This window comes from Ambystoma mexicanum, chromosome 5p (assembly GCF_040938575.1).
Source record: "Ambystoma mexicanum isolate Mex_15411 chromosome 5p, UKY_AmexF1_1, whole genome shotgun sequence".
Lineage (NCBI taxonomy): Eukaryota > Metazoa > Chordata > Amphibia > Caudata > Ambystomatidae > Ambystoma > Ambystoma mexicanum.
Genome location: NC_090930.1, coordinates 750,798,717 through 750,814,569, shown reverse-complemented (window position 1 = coordinate 750,814,569; position 15,853 = coordinate 750,798,717). Strand labels below are relative to the sequence as shown.

Below are 15,853 nucleotides of genomic sequence, written 5' to 3'. Positions count from 1 at the left end.
TTCAGCTGCCAAGTGGCTTCCCCAGGCACCTGACCTTGCTTTTGGTTGGTCCCTTGGCAAATTCAAAAAGTTTATGAAGGATAGATAGGCTGATCATGCACAATCGCGAACAGCTATCTGTCGACTTGGCTACAAAAAACCATGCAGCATGTTTTGTGGAGTATATACAGGAACAGGAACATGTACCGAGATACATCCAAGGTTTCGAGGGGACCATACGGGTCTGGGACTATATACAATTGAAATTCAACCTTGTAAAGTCTAATGAGATAGCAGGGGCCTGGTCAAACATACTGAGGGAATGTAGGCAATGTCGTTTGCGTGGGGAAGACTGCTTGGTGTCTGCCAGACACCTTTGACAAGCTGTGCTTCCTTGAAGACTCTCTGTCAGAATGCCTCAAAAGCGGTGTGTTTAACGGGGATGCCCCAGGCAGACGATTTGTGGGGCATGTTCATGTGTGAAAATCAGGAAGCGTGTATAATATTTCGTACTATTTTTGGGCGGAAGATAGCAATTATCTTGGACCCACTACCATGAGACAGGATTTTCGTATTTACTACTTCTTCTAGTGATTTGTGGTGCACATGATATTTATTCTTTTTTTACTGATGCTACAAAGTGTATTTTAACATTGGAATCTGATTTTAATGTTTGGTTTAACTCGTATTAAAAGTTGGCATTGTCGAACTGTATAATATGGTAATAATAAAAAAGGAACTGTGGCCTCTGGTGTTCCAGGAGAGCAATTTAAGGCACTTCAGTACTTGGGGGCATCCGTGCCTGTTTAATTCAAATGAGTTGGGAATCCGTTGCTCCACCTCTCTCGAGTCAGTGACCACGACCAACAGTTAATGATTTGTTATTTGCACAGCGCTTTTGGCAAAGCACTGTACATAGAACATAGTTACATATAATTCTCACCCAACCGAAGTTGGTACTAATTTATCGACCGTGGAAGGATGAAAGGCTGAGTTGGCCTTGCCGGGTTTCAAACCTGCGAACTGCAGATCACGCAAAGATCACAGCAGCGAGCGCTCAAACGGCTGAATTATTTTACCGGCTACATCCTGTATTTTCATTAATTTTATTATATTGCATATTTATAAGGTGCCTATACACAATGTGTTTCCAAGCACCACACGACAAAGTGGGGGTGGAGGGATCAAGGGGATTAAAAACATTAACAGTCCTATTAGGCCATGTGACATTCAGAACGTGCAAGTGCATGGCAAGACGTTCAGGGCAGATGGGCGGGAGAGAGACTGGGGCAGAGGAAGGCAGGCCCAAGGTTAGGCAAGTGCCGTGAGGAGCCCAAGGCAAGTGCCGTGAGGAGCCCAAGAGGGCAGTGGCAAGGGCGGATGGTGATCACTAACTAGTGCGGGCGGAGGGGGGGTGGACCAGACTCAGGGGCGGGGTGCCAAACCTCAAGGCTGGTCAGGGAGGGGGCCTGCAAGAGCAGTGCTAGGTTGGGCGGGTTCTGAGGAAGACTGGACGTGGGGGGGGGCCTGATGGCCTGTAAGACTCATAAGGGACCAGGCCGCCAGTCATAGCAGATAGACAGGGGGATTGGCACGAGAGAGAGAGAGGGAAGGAGGAAGAGAAGAACACAGTCTTGAGCGCTTACGTAACTTAAGGAGCCCAGCTCAAGTCTGAGAGAGGCAGGGAGGCCGTTCCAGAGGGAGACTCCTGCCGATGATGGAGGTCTAGCCCCCACTCTCTACTTGGAGAAACAACGTCTATGCAGAGAGTTGGAGCGAGAGGACAAAGTGCTCTAGCTGGGAGGAATTTAGGGTGAGAGAGTTGGATGTAGCGGGGTCCCAGGCCCCAGAAAGCCTTGTGGATGATGCAGAAGATCTTGAATTTGATCCTTGCAGTCCCCGGGAGCCAGTGGAGAGATATTAAGGCTGGAGGGATGCGGTCCCTGGGCTTGACGACAAAGACAACCTTCACAGGTTGGTAAACTGACGAGTGACTGAGGTATCATAATCACAGTGCCTACATTTTGGACAAACCATGCACGAAGCGCTACATACAAAAGTGAAATACCTATCTGGATAATCACTACAGGGACAGGTTTTCCTGAGTTTCTATTTCAATTACAAACTTTCATTTTTGTTTGAACAGCGCTTGCAATTCCTGGAGAGTCAGGTTTTGGATATTTTAATGGTAGTCTTGAACATTTAAAGGAGGCTGCAACACTGGTGATTGATGCAATTACCATCACTAACCCTTGAGCAAGGACTCTGCTGCCACTGACCATTTATAGTGTTGTACCCTATTACTATAAATGGTATAATTAACTGCAAGTTAAGGTTGAATGGGTGTAAACTAGACCTTGCATACTCATAATTTTACACACTGTTTTTATAATTAGAGTGTAAAACTGATGTGCCTCTGCAAGAGTGTAAAAAGTATGCAACAGGCAGCCAAAACATGACAACACTTAAAAATGAATAGGACCCATTAGAAACAAAACAATTGTTCAGCAGAGGTCTGGTTTCAAACAAATTATTACATTTGTGGAATGCTTTCTCCTACACAATAATGTGAATGAACACACCATATAAATGCATCTTGATGATAAATGCACACAGCACAGGAACTTGAAAATTATTTTGTGCAGTACAAGTTTGCTTTCACTGAAAAAAAGGATAACATGTTAAAAAAGATCATTCTCAATTGCAACTTAGTTTTACCTCGTATTAATTATACAATGCTGAAATGCTAGGGAAATAAATATTCACAATGCTTCTGTTTGCCCCATGAGCATCTACACACAAAACACAGCAGAAGCTGAAGAGAAAGAAACAATCGCTGTGTGCGGTTTCTTTCTGAAAGTCTCCAGAAACAGAAATTCTGTTTCAGAGGCTTTTCTCCATGGCTTGCAATTACATCCATGTAGATACAAATCAAAAGAAGTGTTCTGGTTTCTGTCAAGTAACCAGACCTTTGCACTGCCCTGTGCTCTAATAATTTGCGTAAATGTACACAGGAAGAGAATAAAACTCTTGTATTTACAAGATGTTAATGCGTAAAAAGACCTGGTGCAGGTTAGGCTGACTCACATGTCCTAGTGTGACTGGCACCATTTGGTTGCAACTTATATATGGCCATTAATGGAAATAGAATATGGGCCTCTCCTGAACATGACCTTACTATTATTGGGGTCATGCAGTGGCTATCTTTGAATATACCATACATAATGTACCTATACATGTTAAAAACACCTCTCATTTGTGTTCTCCAACTGAAAAGCTTTCATATTATTTTGTGCGTTACTTGTGTTTGCAAATAAAACATGTCAAACACAATAGGTCACATATGGACGCGCATCCCTGTGCGTTTGCTAAAATATGTCAAATTCAATAGGCATGAATTCACATCGGATCCAGCGGGGTATGACTTTCTTAGGTTTGTAAACTGTTCAACACATGTATTTTTATGCAATTTGCAACACTGGCACATTGTTGGACCACTGTGATGATCAATAATACCAGCAAAGGGTAACTTAATTTAACAGTGATCATTCATCAACTTGTTAATCAAATCCATCTTTTGATGCTCCTACAGTAGGGGAACATGCACTGCTGTTGTTTCTTGACATTTGATTCCGACCTCCTTTTTACCCCACCCAATTAGTTTAGTGTACATCCGAACCTTGTGGCAATGAAGCAGTTTTGTGGTGGTCCACATGACTATCAGTCTTACACACATACTTTATTCATGTATCCCTCTTTACATGGTATTGGGTCTTGAGCTCCACTCATACACTATTGAACACGTTCACCCCTCCAGCTCCTTTTTGTGCTTTCAAATTTCATGCCTCACCCTTCTGAGTTCTTGACCATCCTACTCTAATCCTACTCCTGTGCCAAGCTCATTTTCACCCACCAGCTTGTTTGTTATTATTTGAAAACGCATACATCTGCCACTCTCATTCCCTTCTGGACAGGTGACCACATCTCCCTTTTTGTTGTATTCATGTGCATTATAGAGATCTGTTTGATGTGAGACTGGATGTAGATTATTGATGAAATTCAAATTGTTTTTGTGGTATTTAGACAGCAATGTCATGACCATGTGTCTGCCGTTAATAGTATTGTGTATTTTACCTTAATTTATCATTTTTAAATATAATCTTTGGATCAGTAACCGCTGAATAAACCTATCCAACTGCTTTCCTCTAGGCATGGAATGTCCTGGCTTTGGATGGAAGCAACTGGCAAAAAATAGATCTTTTTAACTTTCAGACAGATGTAGAGGTTAGTCTCCATGTTTACTTAATGTCTCCTCTGTTGTAAATCTAAACAGCATGAAAACGTTGGAAACATGCATTTTAATTCAACCTTTGATCATCTTTCGTATAATATTATGTCATTCCTAACAAAAAAAGAGACAATGCGACACATCCCAAGAAGAAATTGCAAATTTTTGAATTGCTAAATTGTTTCAGAATTCCATCAAGTTTTGAAAGTTTGATGTAATGCTTTAGTAAAGTATCATGAAACCTTTTACAACAGTCTTCCTTACTTTTAAAAAGACCTTTCCTGCAGTGGAATTGATATCACTTGTGTATAGGCGCTTTATAAATGCCATATCATATCATAGGATTGCCATAGCAGCAAAAGAGGGAACTTTAGCGCTTGCAAGGCTGCATACTGTTCTTACATGACATGCTCCCTGAGTGAATTGGTCATTGTCACAGCAGTGCAGGAGTATGTACTGGTCCATGCAACACATCTAATAGAAACTGGGCGCCACCTCAAGGTGACGCCCATTATTTGAACTGACAACCTGTGTCTCTTTGGGACCTTCCCACCTGACTGCGTAGGTGCACAGACCTACCAATAATAGCTTGCAAAATGTTGAAGGGCTTATGCTGCACCCTCTCACAGCTTCCTGGTCTGTGAGAGTTTTGAGAACTGGCTCCATTTGTGATTGGGAAGGTGTCCAGGCCCATATAGACATAGGGAGCAACAATGGGACATCCTCAACAAGTTCGGGACCCCTCCAGAAGATCGACAGTCAAGCTCACAAAGCTGTGATGTAGGCATGGCACAGTCTTCTGCTTAGTTGAAGACATATAAAAAAAGGATGCATCCCCTTTCATTGTCATTCCACCTATGTGCTGCCCAGCCCTCTACCTCTATGATTAGCTTGCTGCTTGTGACCGCTGATGAAGATAGATATGAGGGCAAGACTGGGCTGCCTCCCTTTATCTAACGAGGGACAATGATCCTAGGTGTTGTGGGTCACTTAAAAGTTATCTTTTTAATGCACTTGTTATTACGCCAAAGTGTGTTATGTACATTTTTATGTCTGTGTTATTGTGTATGCATGATGTTTTATGGCGGTTCTCTGCATAAACCTATATTGACTGACTGGCCGATTGGATGTTCTTCTTCACTTCTGGTGTGCTAGAGGGAACTTCGCAAATGCAACATCCATGGCCCCACAAAGGCCTTGTTCCACCAAACCAAAAATGTCCCACAAACCATGGACCACCATAAACAATTGCTCACTTTGAAACAGTTTGCTGTCACTAAGCATGTGAGCACAACAATGTTAATGCAGTTCAGTTTCCCCACTAAGATGCTACTTTAATTGAGATGCAACTCTGCATTTCAACAAGAAGAATATCACTGGCCCTTACAGAGCTATAACAATGTTTGACAAAATCTATTTAACCTCACCAGAAAGGGAAGATTGTGGAATTCTAAGGCTGGGACGAGTCACCTGTTTCGTGGTGTGATTCCTAAAGGTGATAAATGGGGGATCCCCCACAGCTCCACCGGTTCTTCCCATCCTGGTAAAAGAGAGAAAGAGCAATTATTCCACCAGCAGATATCTGGCAGAGAATCCATAGCCGTGTCTGTGACACACACACACACACGCTCACACACGCTCACACTCCCTGAAAAAACGGAATCCACCAAGCTTGAAGAATGACCACAACTCTGTGCATGCAGCGGGAGTTCCATCACGGATCGCATCTAAATGACAAAGCCTGGCATGGATTCCAGACCAGACCTCTGTGAAAAATACACAGTCAACACAAGAATCAGGTGCTTACTGGGTGCACCCCTCAAGCTACATAGCACGATAAGGGAAAGGACAGCCAATTCACAAACAAATAGGTAGGTGGAGTGTTGGCACTGGACAATGTCATAGTTCCCCTGCCTGGTACTACCATGGTGGACACATGCAGGGTCCGAGCTTCATCAGATTGCAACTACTGTCATCTGTAAAGAAAAGAGGGAGGAGGGTCTACTTGCCTACTCAATGGTGGAGGATATCCATTCCAGGTCCCATGGACATTTAACTACACAAATGTATACACATGCTACGAATAATGAATGAGGTAGAATTGTTAAATGTATTTCATAGCAGCAAAGCAAAGTGGATAACATATATAGACAGGACAGGTTTCCAAGAACAGATGCAACCCGAACAGGCCCGCCAAATGACAGAGGTTCGTATACACTTTCAAATGCACTGAAACCAATGAGAGGGTCATAGACTTAAGCACTCATTAGATCAGTCCTAAGGAGTATACTTCCAGTTTCCTCCTTATCACGGGAACTTCGAAGAAGAACAGCAACTCTTTCGCTTATCCCGACCCAGCACGTTGTAGCCCACACGCCATTCTGCAGCTGTGATCTTATTATACCACATTTTCTGCAACTTATTTAGTTTCCGTCTACAGAGCAGTTTCAGCCGGAATCATCTGGTGCAGTTATAATGGTGATGGTTTAAGAAAATCGGGCTTACAGTGCAGGGCATCCGTAATGTGAAACAAAGGATTCCTGCTTATGAGTGTCAAAATGAAACTTGCATAAGTGTGCAAGTGTTTCAGTTCCAAAATGGAGTCCAACGTCTATCCAGGCCAGTTCAACATGCTACTGGCCTGGCCTAACTACTACAGCAACAAACAGGGGTGTTCCTAAGTAATTATAAATGAATAGAATATCGATTATTCTCACCACAAGCTCTTTTGCTAAATACAATGAATCCAATCAATAAATCACACTTTTAATTCATAACATAAAATCAATTCGTATATAGAAAAACAACACCCACACCAAAATACATGATAATTTACATCAACAGTAAATGTATCAATGGCTCATACATCCCATAAGCAAACTACATTAATACTCACACAAAAAGCAATGAACATGAAGACTCCAAGAGTATTTTTACAGCCACACATAAAAACGTACTATACACAAAAGTGGGCACGTGTCAATTTATAAATTATTTTAAGGGTCTTAGTTTATAAAAGACCAACATGTTTCTATGTATAATTCATTGATTGTTTACAGCATTCTTTTCCCGGGATCCAAACTTAATCTTGGTTACCCACGATGATGCATAATCAATATTTCATTTAAGTCAGGATTCAAATGATTAATTTATCAAAATACAGAGAGCAATAGATAAAGAGGTGTTCTCCTCTATCTGTATATTAAGAGTCAATGCAAATAAATGCTGACTCCAGCATTGATATATGGCCGAATGAAGATCACAAAATACAGCTACATCTTCATCCATGCCCTGCCTCTGGGCCTCTGGTAGGACAATAAAACTTATATTGGGTCAAAACAATATTCAGGATGACAAATATGTGGAAATATATTCATGACTATACAGAGTACAATTTAAAATGAATATCTGATATTTGTGTGTCCATTAATGGAGCTAGCCTTTTACAGACACTCATCCAAGGCATGCAAAGTCTACTCACCCACTCGAGTAGATTTTATGAAGGGTGAGGACCATTTTCAGGGGATATTTGAAACTTGTATTTAATATTTACTTTGCAGTAACTGTCAATTAAAAGTTCCACTGTGCATGGCTGGCCTCTGGGTGGCAGCAGCGTGCCAAACATAGTGGTTTTTTGGTGACTTGAACCATTTTACAGAGAGCTCATTTACATTTTTTGTCATCTTTTGCTGAGGGTGGAGTTAATTTCACTTAGGCCAAGTAGGTAAACTAAGTCACTAGCCCTGCAGGTCTAGCAGAATTTAAAGAATTCGCTAGGCCTGACTTTTTCTTTAATGTCTTACTTCAGCGGCACACAAACATGCTGTATTGTTGCTTGGGTACAGACAAGTTCTGGTGACATTAAATATATTAGTATACCATTGTTAATCAAATGGGCTTGTTTGCTAATCAAGAAAAGTTTAATTAGCACACTCTGCTAACCAATTTTTGAAAACTAATCTATGCCTTGCAATCTATTTCCGAATTTTTTTTTTTTTTTTCCTACTTTTTTGTGATCTCACTTAGAACCATTTTGCTCCCCGCTTCTGCAGGTTTCTATTTTGCCAATGTGGGAATGCATAGAAAAAAAGTGAACACAAGTATGAAGTGACATTTTATTTATTTTTGTATTTGTAAAGCGCCTAAGCCCGAGGGCATCGGCGCTGTTGTGAAGACCAGTTACACACAGTAAAGGAGCTTACAGTAATGCAATACAGTATTGATAGGAGTACAGACATTTTCTAACCACTGCTGGCAAGGGGGGGGGGGTAGGGAGAGGGAAACAATACGAGAAACCATGTGAAATAAAAAAGCAAGGTCAGGACCGGAAATGGAAAATATGTACTGAGTTGTCAGGATGCTCACCAGCGGGTGTGGATCGTAATCTCGTGTATACTCTACTTGATCAACGTGGTTTAAGTGAAAGAACGTCTAGCTGTGCATCAATTCTCATATCTGCAAAGGTTTTTGTTTTTTAAAAGTAAACTCGTATGTACATCGTGCACATTAGTGGGCGACTGTAACCTCGCTATGTTACACATTTGTGGAGATAGTCTGCTTTTCTCATCAGTCGCTCTCTAGGAGTAGTGATGCACAGCTAGGCCAGTCATTCGTACAGGTGGTAGCTAGACTGCCTGCCATTTCCTTTACCCTGATGTGCAGCGAAATGACTTGGCAAAGAAGTGAATTGTACTCTTCTTCCAAGGGGGAGTTGTACAGAAAATGTTCCAGACACTTCCTGTGTGGGATGGATTCTTGGATTCCACTAATACTAAATTCAAGGACAAGTTGACTCCGCTTGTCCTTACGGATTATGGAAGATATCAACCAAGGGAAGCTTGACATAGAGCGGATACACTCTAGACATGTATAATGCGCTTCTTTACCAACTGGCCATGTCTATACACTACGCGATAAAGAAAGTGAGATATGTGCGCACCTGATTAAAGGGCGCTATGATGCCAAGTTATCCGAGCGCCCAGCTGTAAGTAGCAGCGCATTCTGGAAATGGGGAGGTGGCACAGGCCAGTTAGCACGTGGGCTGGTCACATGGAAGAGTCTGTGAAAGGACAGAGAGTGGAGAAGGTGAACGTCATCTGAGATCACCTGAGTTCAGAGGAAGAGATAGTCAGTGCAAACAACCTTCAAGATCACGGTCGGCACCCACAACTCAAAGTGCTTTTTCAGGAGGACTCCCTAATCCCACGCAGGTACATGGTGCCAACATGTAAACCGGCAGGTGGACATTGCCTTAAGCAATACAGCAATGCCTAAGTGTGTGGGGCATGGCCGCGTATAGTGAAGGAGCCTAAGAATGCAGCGTTGCTGCGCTGGGCCAAGATGTGGAGGAGGATGCAGTTGCTGATGTGGAGCACGAGGAAGACTTTGAAGAAGTGCTCCTCATGTCTGCTATATGTACTTTGAAGCTGGCTAAGCGGAAGCCCACAAATGATGCTAGGTGCCGGGTTTGCGGGGTTGCAAAGGAGTCTACTATACATTTTATAAGGACTTCAGATCTCGATACCTAATCCCGCTATTTGGACTAAAAAATGTTAGGACAACTGGTTCCGCACTGGACCTTTGCACAAATACTGATGATTTAAATGCAGTCCTTTTTATCTCAAAATGTGTGTTCCGAGCCTGGTTGAGAAGATCTAAGTGTCCTGCAATTTGATTTACTGGATGGTTTTAATAATGTATTGCCTACCTGTCATTGTATATCTTTTAATGATGCACTGCTTACCTTCTTATTACCTATTTTTAACATGTTTGTATCTTCCCCTCTCGGGCGACCATTTTCTAGCGTTTGCGTGTCCGGTATATGTATTGATTTGGCAATCTGTTGTCTATTTCTCTTGCCTTTATGGCTCTGCAGTCGAATACCGTTTTGTATAAACATATATGTAAAGCAAAAACAGGAAAACATTGTGAGCTCCCTTCCGTGCTCTGTCATCCGTCGATTAAAACCTGTGCCTGTTCCGATAGATACAGGGCTGTCAGTCAATGTGAGCTCAATGGATCACTTTAAGACTCTAATTCATGGAATTATTTGCGTGTAAAACAGGGTTTTGCGTGCCATTCTACCCGCAAATCCGTCCCCATCTTGCAATGCCAAATGTGCACGTTCCTACACATAAATGCTCTGTGCCTCTACCCATCGATGGCCCTTTTCTTACAAGTACTCACCACAATTGCAATGCATGTGGCTAAAAATCCAGGGCTGTTTGTCTGCTGCGGTACACATGGCATTTAGCCATCAGGCAAGATTAAAAGCTGTATTTGGAATGTAATTCCCATTTTGCAGAGCTCTCAAGTTGTCACAGGTCAGGCGTTACCTGTTGAACCACTACTGTTTCAGGAAAACTTCACTTGGAATCTTGGTACTTTCAATATTTATTTATTACATTTGTACAGCGCCCAAACCCATGGGTGTCAGGGTGCGTGAACTAAGATAAGTACAAGAGGTTAATCAGGTAGCATGAGGAAGTCAATCAGGTAGCATGAGCAAAGGCAAAAAAATTCCGGGGTGTGATTAGTCGTAGTCATATTGACTTTATTATGGGAAAAACAAGACTTACAGCCTTAATTTATGCAAGCGTTATACACAGCTATCAGACTTTGGATAGAAAACCTTTGTCCATATCTAATTTTGATGTCGGCAAGGATGCTTGAATCCCCATTGCCTGCCTGCTTTTTACCTGTGTAAAAAGCGGGCACAAATTCAGGCATTCAAGTTCTCCGTAGGGGTGAAATCATACAGTGGCATTATAATTCCGGCCTCAATGCATTGTAAGGAAGGCATGGTATCACAAGTATGACGGACACAAATGATGTAGCTCATGGGTGTTTATTGAACTATTATTGGGTTGGAAAACCTAAGTTCTAATGATGGGAACAAGATACGACCATCAAAACAAAAGAAAACACTGTCCTAGTCATGTCTTGTCAAATAAAAAGGACCCGTACTAAAATACCTATAGCCACACCTTACTGTAAGGAACAAAAGGGTGTGGGGTGTTGCAGTGTAAGATAAACAAAAGGTCCATGTGGTATGGGAGTTCAGGATTGCTGAACTATAGCTTCCCCTTCCCCACGTTTTAGCACTGGACAAGGCGGAACAATATGGCACTTGGAGCACACTGACTTCTCTGGCAGGAAGAGGCAGTCTTTAGGATGCATCAAAGTTTTTCAGCATAGTGTCTCTTAATACTTTATCAAGTCTTTCTTCCACAGTGCCTGGATCAACACAACAAAAACACAAAACTCAGAGCTCACTTCTTTCGGTCCCCCTCAGCCATGCTAAAACCGTTTCTTCCCTTCTTGTTTCACAATGAAATCTCCCTCAGCCGTGCTCGGGATTCCCTTCCTTCCATATAACAGAACTGAAGACTTTCGACTGAGCAAGGGATTATGACTGTTACCCTTGCCTGACCACTTCATTCCTTTTCATTCAATCTCAAAAGTTCAATCCAATCTCAAAGGTTCAGTACGCAAGATACTTTCCGGCAGAGATCTTTCGACTGGGCACCCACGTGGTGCCACACCACTCTGCTACTTAATATTGAACGTTCACTTCTTAAAGGTTCAAAGAAAACATTTATCGGCTTTCTCCTTTTACTCGTGTGTTTCATCCAACACCTTACGTGACTCTTTGTTGCCGCCCTCACTGGCTGTATGCAAGGTTTGGATGACGGGTTTGATTATGGAGTCGAGGGCGATACCACGGTGACCGCGCTTCTCCCCGGCTCATATAGTCAGGGAGGAGGGCCCCTGGTATCTCAGAGGCACCTTACAGGATCTGAAGGCCTTTCTTCTTTGACACACACATGCTGTTTCTGAGTCTTCAACAGCCCAGCAATCGTTTGTCAAACAGGTCAACAGTACTTCTCTCCTTGATTTCCCCATGTGATTTTTTTCGTCTGGCTTCCTCGATTCAGCTGCGGCCATGAATAGCTTTCTCCTTCTCTGGCTCTGCTTCGATCCTCACCTTGCTTGCTATCCTGCTGCTCATAGTGTGCTCTCCTGCACCACCTTTTATCCGTGCGTGGAAGGTTAACAGGAATCAGGTGTGAGTGGTTAAGGTTAATTGCCTGACTCTACCTGACTCTGATGTTGGGACATGCTGCACGGAAGGGCTGGGTGTAAATCTGTCTTCTTCCAGAGTGCTCAGTCCCTGTAGTCGTGTTCGTGTAGGAAAGGGGTCGGGGGTATGGTCAAATAACACAGGCAATGAGAAGGGGTGAAGGGATAATCGGGAAGGGGATAAGGTGTCTCTCCATCGGGTGTCCCACTCCCACGGGGCTCTCATCCTGGTGATCCTCCCGCACTGGTCCACCCCCAGGAACTGGATCCAAAAGCGATTGGCCGTGCCCGGGCCACCTGGATGACAGATCCCAAGGGATTAGTCCGTTTGACTCCCTTTGCATTCAAACTCGTTTATCAGTTGCATGCGTCTATGAAATAAGAGAACCTATGTTTTAGATACATATTTATACCCCAATTATATGTAAGGTGGGCTTTCTCAACTTACTAAAGCCACGGAGGTTCGGTTAAAGTGTAATCGTGTTTAGGGCATTTTAAAGCTGTTTTACAGTTGAAAGGATGCAAAGATAGACCTGTGCCTCATCTATCCGTAACCTTCGTATGCACCTATGTATCTATGATGAATTCATCTGAAGCAGGTGTTGCATGCGTATTTCTGGTATGGGATGTGTCCGTCATTGCTTCTGACGATGTCTGACTGTCATTCTTTCTCTGTTCAAACTCTCAAATTGTTGTCTGCTTCTTTTTTGGTGTGTGATGTAAGGGCCGCGTGGTGGAAAATATTTCCAGAAGATGCAGCGGTTTCCTGAGGCAGTTGAGTTTAAGAGGATGCCTGGGGGTTGGAGATACCTCTTTGAAGTAAGTAGAATAAGAAGCGGACATAAAATAAATACTTGTTTGGAAAACTTATATTCCAAGTGAGAGGCAATGCTGGTTTTGGCACAAAGGCAAAGGCAAGACAGTTTTTTCTAAACCAAATGAAATGAGCCTTAACAAGGCCAACCGCTTTGACTTTTGTTTTATAAAGTGTGTGCACTGAGCACAGCATACATACATACCCTCTTGCACACACAGGAATTGAAACACTCGCAGGCAATTATGCAGAATCAGCCTGTTTAGGCATGCCCCCTGAGGACCCTGTGGTTAATAAGGACCCCATCAGGCAGCATATGTATGTCCCCATTAGGGTATGTAAGTAGTATTTCCCCCACTAGGCAAGTTACATAGTGACCCACATCTTGCTCTAAACAGGTGGCTGAGTTAAGCAGTGTGGAATTAACCCTATTGCCCAATCGGGAAGTACAGATGATGTTGATCGCCATTAGGTACATTACTAATCATTATACATTTGACATATTAGACATTACAGGTAGTAATGCGCCCCATCAGCCCCATGGCAAGGTAACGGGCACCAGACCAACCTTCTTCTGCAACGAACTCTGCCACCTCCCTATCTGAAACCAAGCTTCACAGTGTAATAGTGCCACTCAACATCAGTGGTTTACTGGGAGGTAGCAATAGCTGGGACGTACAGGAGACTGTGTCCATCTCCAATTCTGGCTCCCCCTGCTTACACTCTGCTGTACATTGTCAAAAGGAAACTACTATTTGGGTTCAGGCAAGGAGAAAGTGGGAAACTCTGCAATTGTGGATGCAATGGTTGGCATCCTGCTCCAGTGCTTTCTGCTGGCTAGCCTGCCGAAGCTCCCCTGTGTACAGTGAGTTCATCAGGTTTAATTCCCGTGGTGCTGATGGGATTTATGGTACCAAATTAGCGGACCAGGGATTTTTTGTAATAATAAATCGGTGTTGCTAGGTCTGGGCAATAGGGTCATATGAGATTCTTTTTAGAATGTGTGGGGCTAGTGGATTGGGACCTTCTGAAATTGATTTATTGAGGGGGTGGGGAAATGTGGGTCTGGGGCAGTGGCTGTGATGTAATCGGCCCACAACAGCACCTGTCTCTTGCAAGGCCATCCTTGGGACAAGATGTGTTTTTCACACCAAGCAATTACAGCAGAGCCTGAGTCAAACATGGCAACTCTGAGGACACAGTGCACCAATGAAATACCATTAAACTCCACACACAAAGCCTCTTCTATCTTTTTTCTCCAGTGCAAAAGCTTTCTAAGCCAGACGTAAAGAGGTGAAAAACAACTTCTTTAGCATTTTCTTGATGAAGGTTTCAGGCATTTTGAATATCTTGCCTAGTATATTGTCACTTAGATTAAACCTATGAAAGGGATTAGTCAACGCATTTTGTGCCCACAACTATGACAGTGTTATTTTTAACATCAGGAAAGCGTTCCCAGTCTGTGCCTGGGCTTTCATTATGTTGTTTACCATGAAATATATTTTTTCTTATTTATTTTTTCTTTAGCTTTGAGATGGTGGATGTAGAGAAGGGGGCGCTGAGTAGTAGTAAAATGGAGGGTGGTAGATGATGGGAGAGAACCATAAGAAGAGGGATGGTTTGAAGGAGGAGGGGAGAGTTTGGGGGGGTAGGGGGGCAAGAAGAGGCGGACGTGGGTGAAGGGTTAAGCAGAATGTGAGCCGACAAAGTGGAAGGTGGTAGGAAGAGGGCAGAAAAGGGTAGTAAATGAGAAGATAAAAGAAGGCAAGAGTTGGAGAGGGAGGAATGAAATGGAAATGGAAATGGAGGGAGAATATAAAAGAGAGGGCTTGGGACACAAAATAGGAGAGGAAAATAAAGAGAAAAAGTGAATGGGTGTATTTCCACCATAAAGTTAAAAGACAGAGGCCTACAAATAGGAATCTGAGATAGATACTTTAGACAACAGATTTAGATTCGGCCCCAGACTCCGGTGGAATGCAGACCCAATGGATTCAGGAGGGAAGGACGGGAACAGGTAGTAACGTGTACAAAAATGTTAGGAGCAAGACAGGGGGATAGGCACTCGGGTGACGTCAGGAGGTGTTGAAGTGGAGCGAGAGAACAGGCTGCAGACAGAAGGTTGAGTGGAGTGCTGAAGAATCTGTGGAAGAGCTGGATTAGGAGTGCAGGGGAGATGTGAAAGAGACTGGTATGGGGACTATAGGGTCAAGGTTGCCTACAAGCACTGGGAGCTGGAGGAGGTACATTGAGGATCTCTCACTCTCCCCCCATATCCCTTACACCTTCATATCTAATGAGACGATATGCCTGCAGTTCCATGCCAACCCAGTTTTCATCCATCCCAGGCCTCACAGCCCGCTAGAGCAATGGGCAGAAGGAAGCCGTTTAGGAATATAAGAAGCATGTGCTCTTAATCTCAGATGCACTCGTCTAGCGAAGGGCAGGAGAGACAAAGTGCGTATTGACAAACTCATATGCAGAAATGCTACTGGCCCAATGCAAATCACATTTAATTTCTTATGCAAAGTCCCAAAGGCTTAGTCCCAGAAGAGTGACTATCACAGGAATAGGAGGAGATGTGTGGTAAAGAGCAACCTCCATGCTCCAGGGCTGTGCCGACAGTCAGGGGCTTCCATCTGATTCCATAATGTTGACACATAATTTAAACCCTGTTTCAGTGCCAATAG

The 15,853-nt window shown here is 43.2% G+C and overlaps 1 protein-coding gene across 1 annotated transcript in view; it reads left to right on the top strand.

Moving 5' to 3' along the window:
• FBXL2 (F-box and leucine rich repeat protein 2) overlaps positions 1 to 15,853 on the top strand; it is an 838,595-nt gene that overhangs the window by 311,681 nt on the left and 511,061 nt on the right. The window contains exons 4-5 of the mRNA XM_069613130.1: positions 4,189 to 4,263; positions 13,074 to 13,168. Coding sequence (XP_069469231.1) covers positions 4,189 to 4,263; positions 13,074 to 13,168 — 170 coding nt within the window. The remainder of the gene's footprint in view (positions 1 to 4,188; positions 4,264 to 13,073; positions 13,169 to 15,853) is intronic.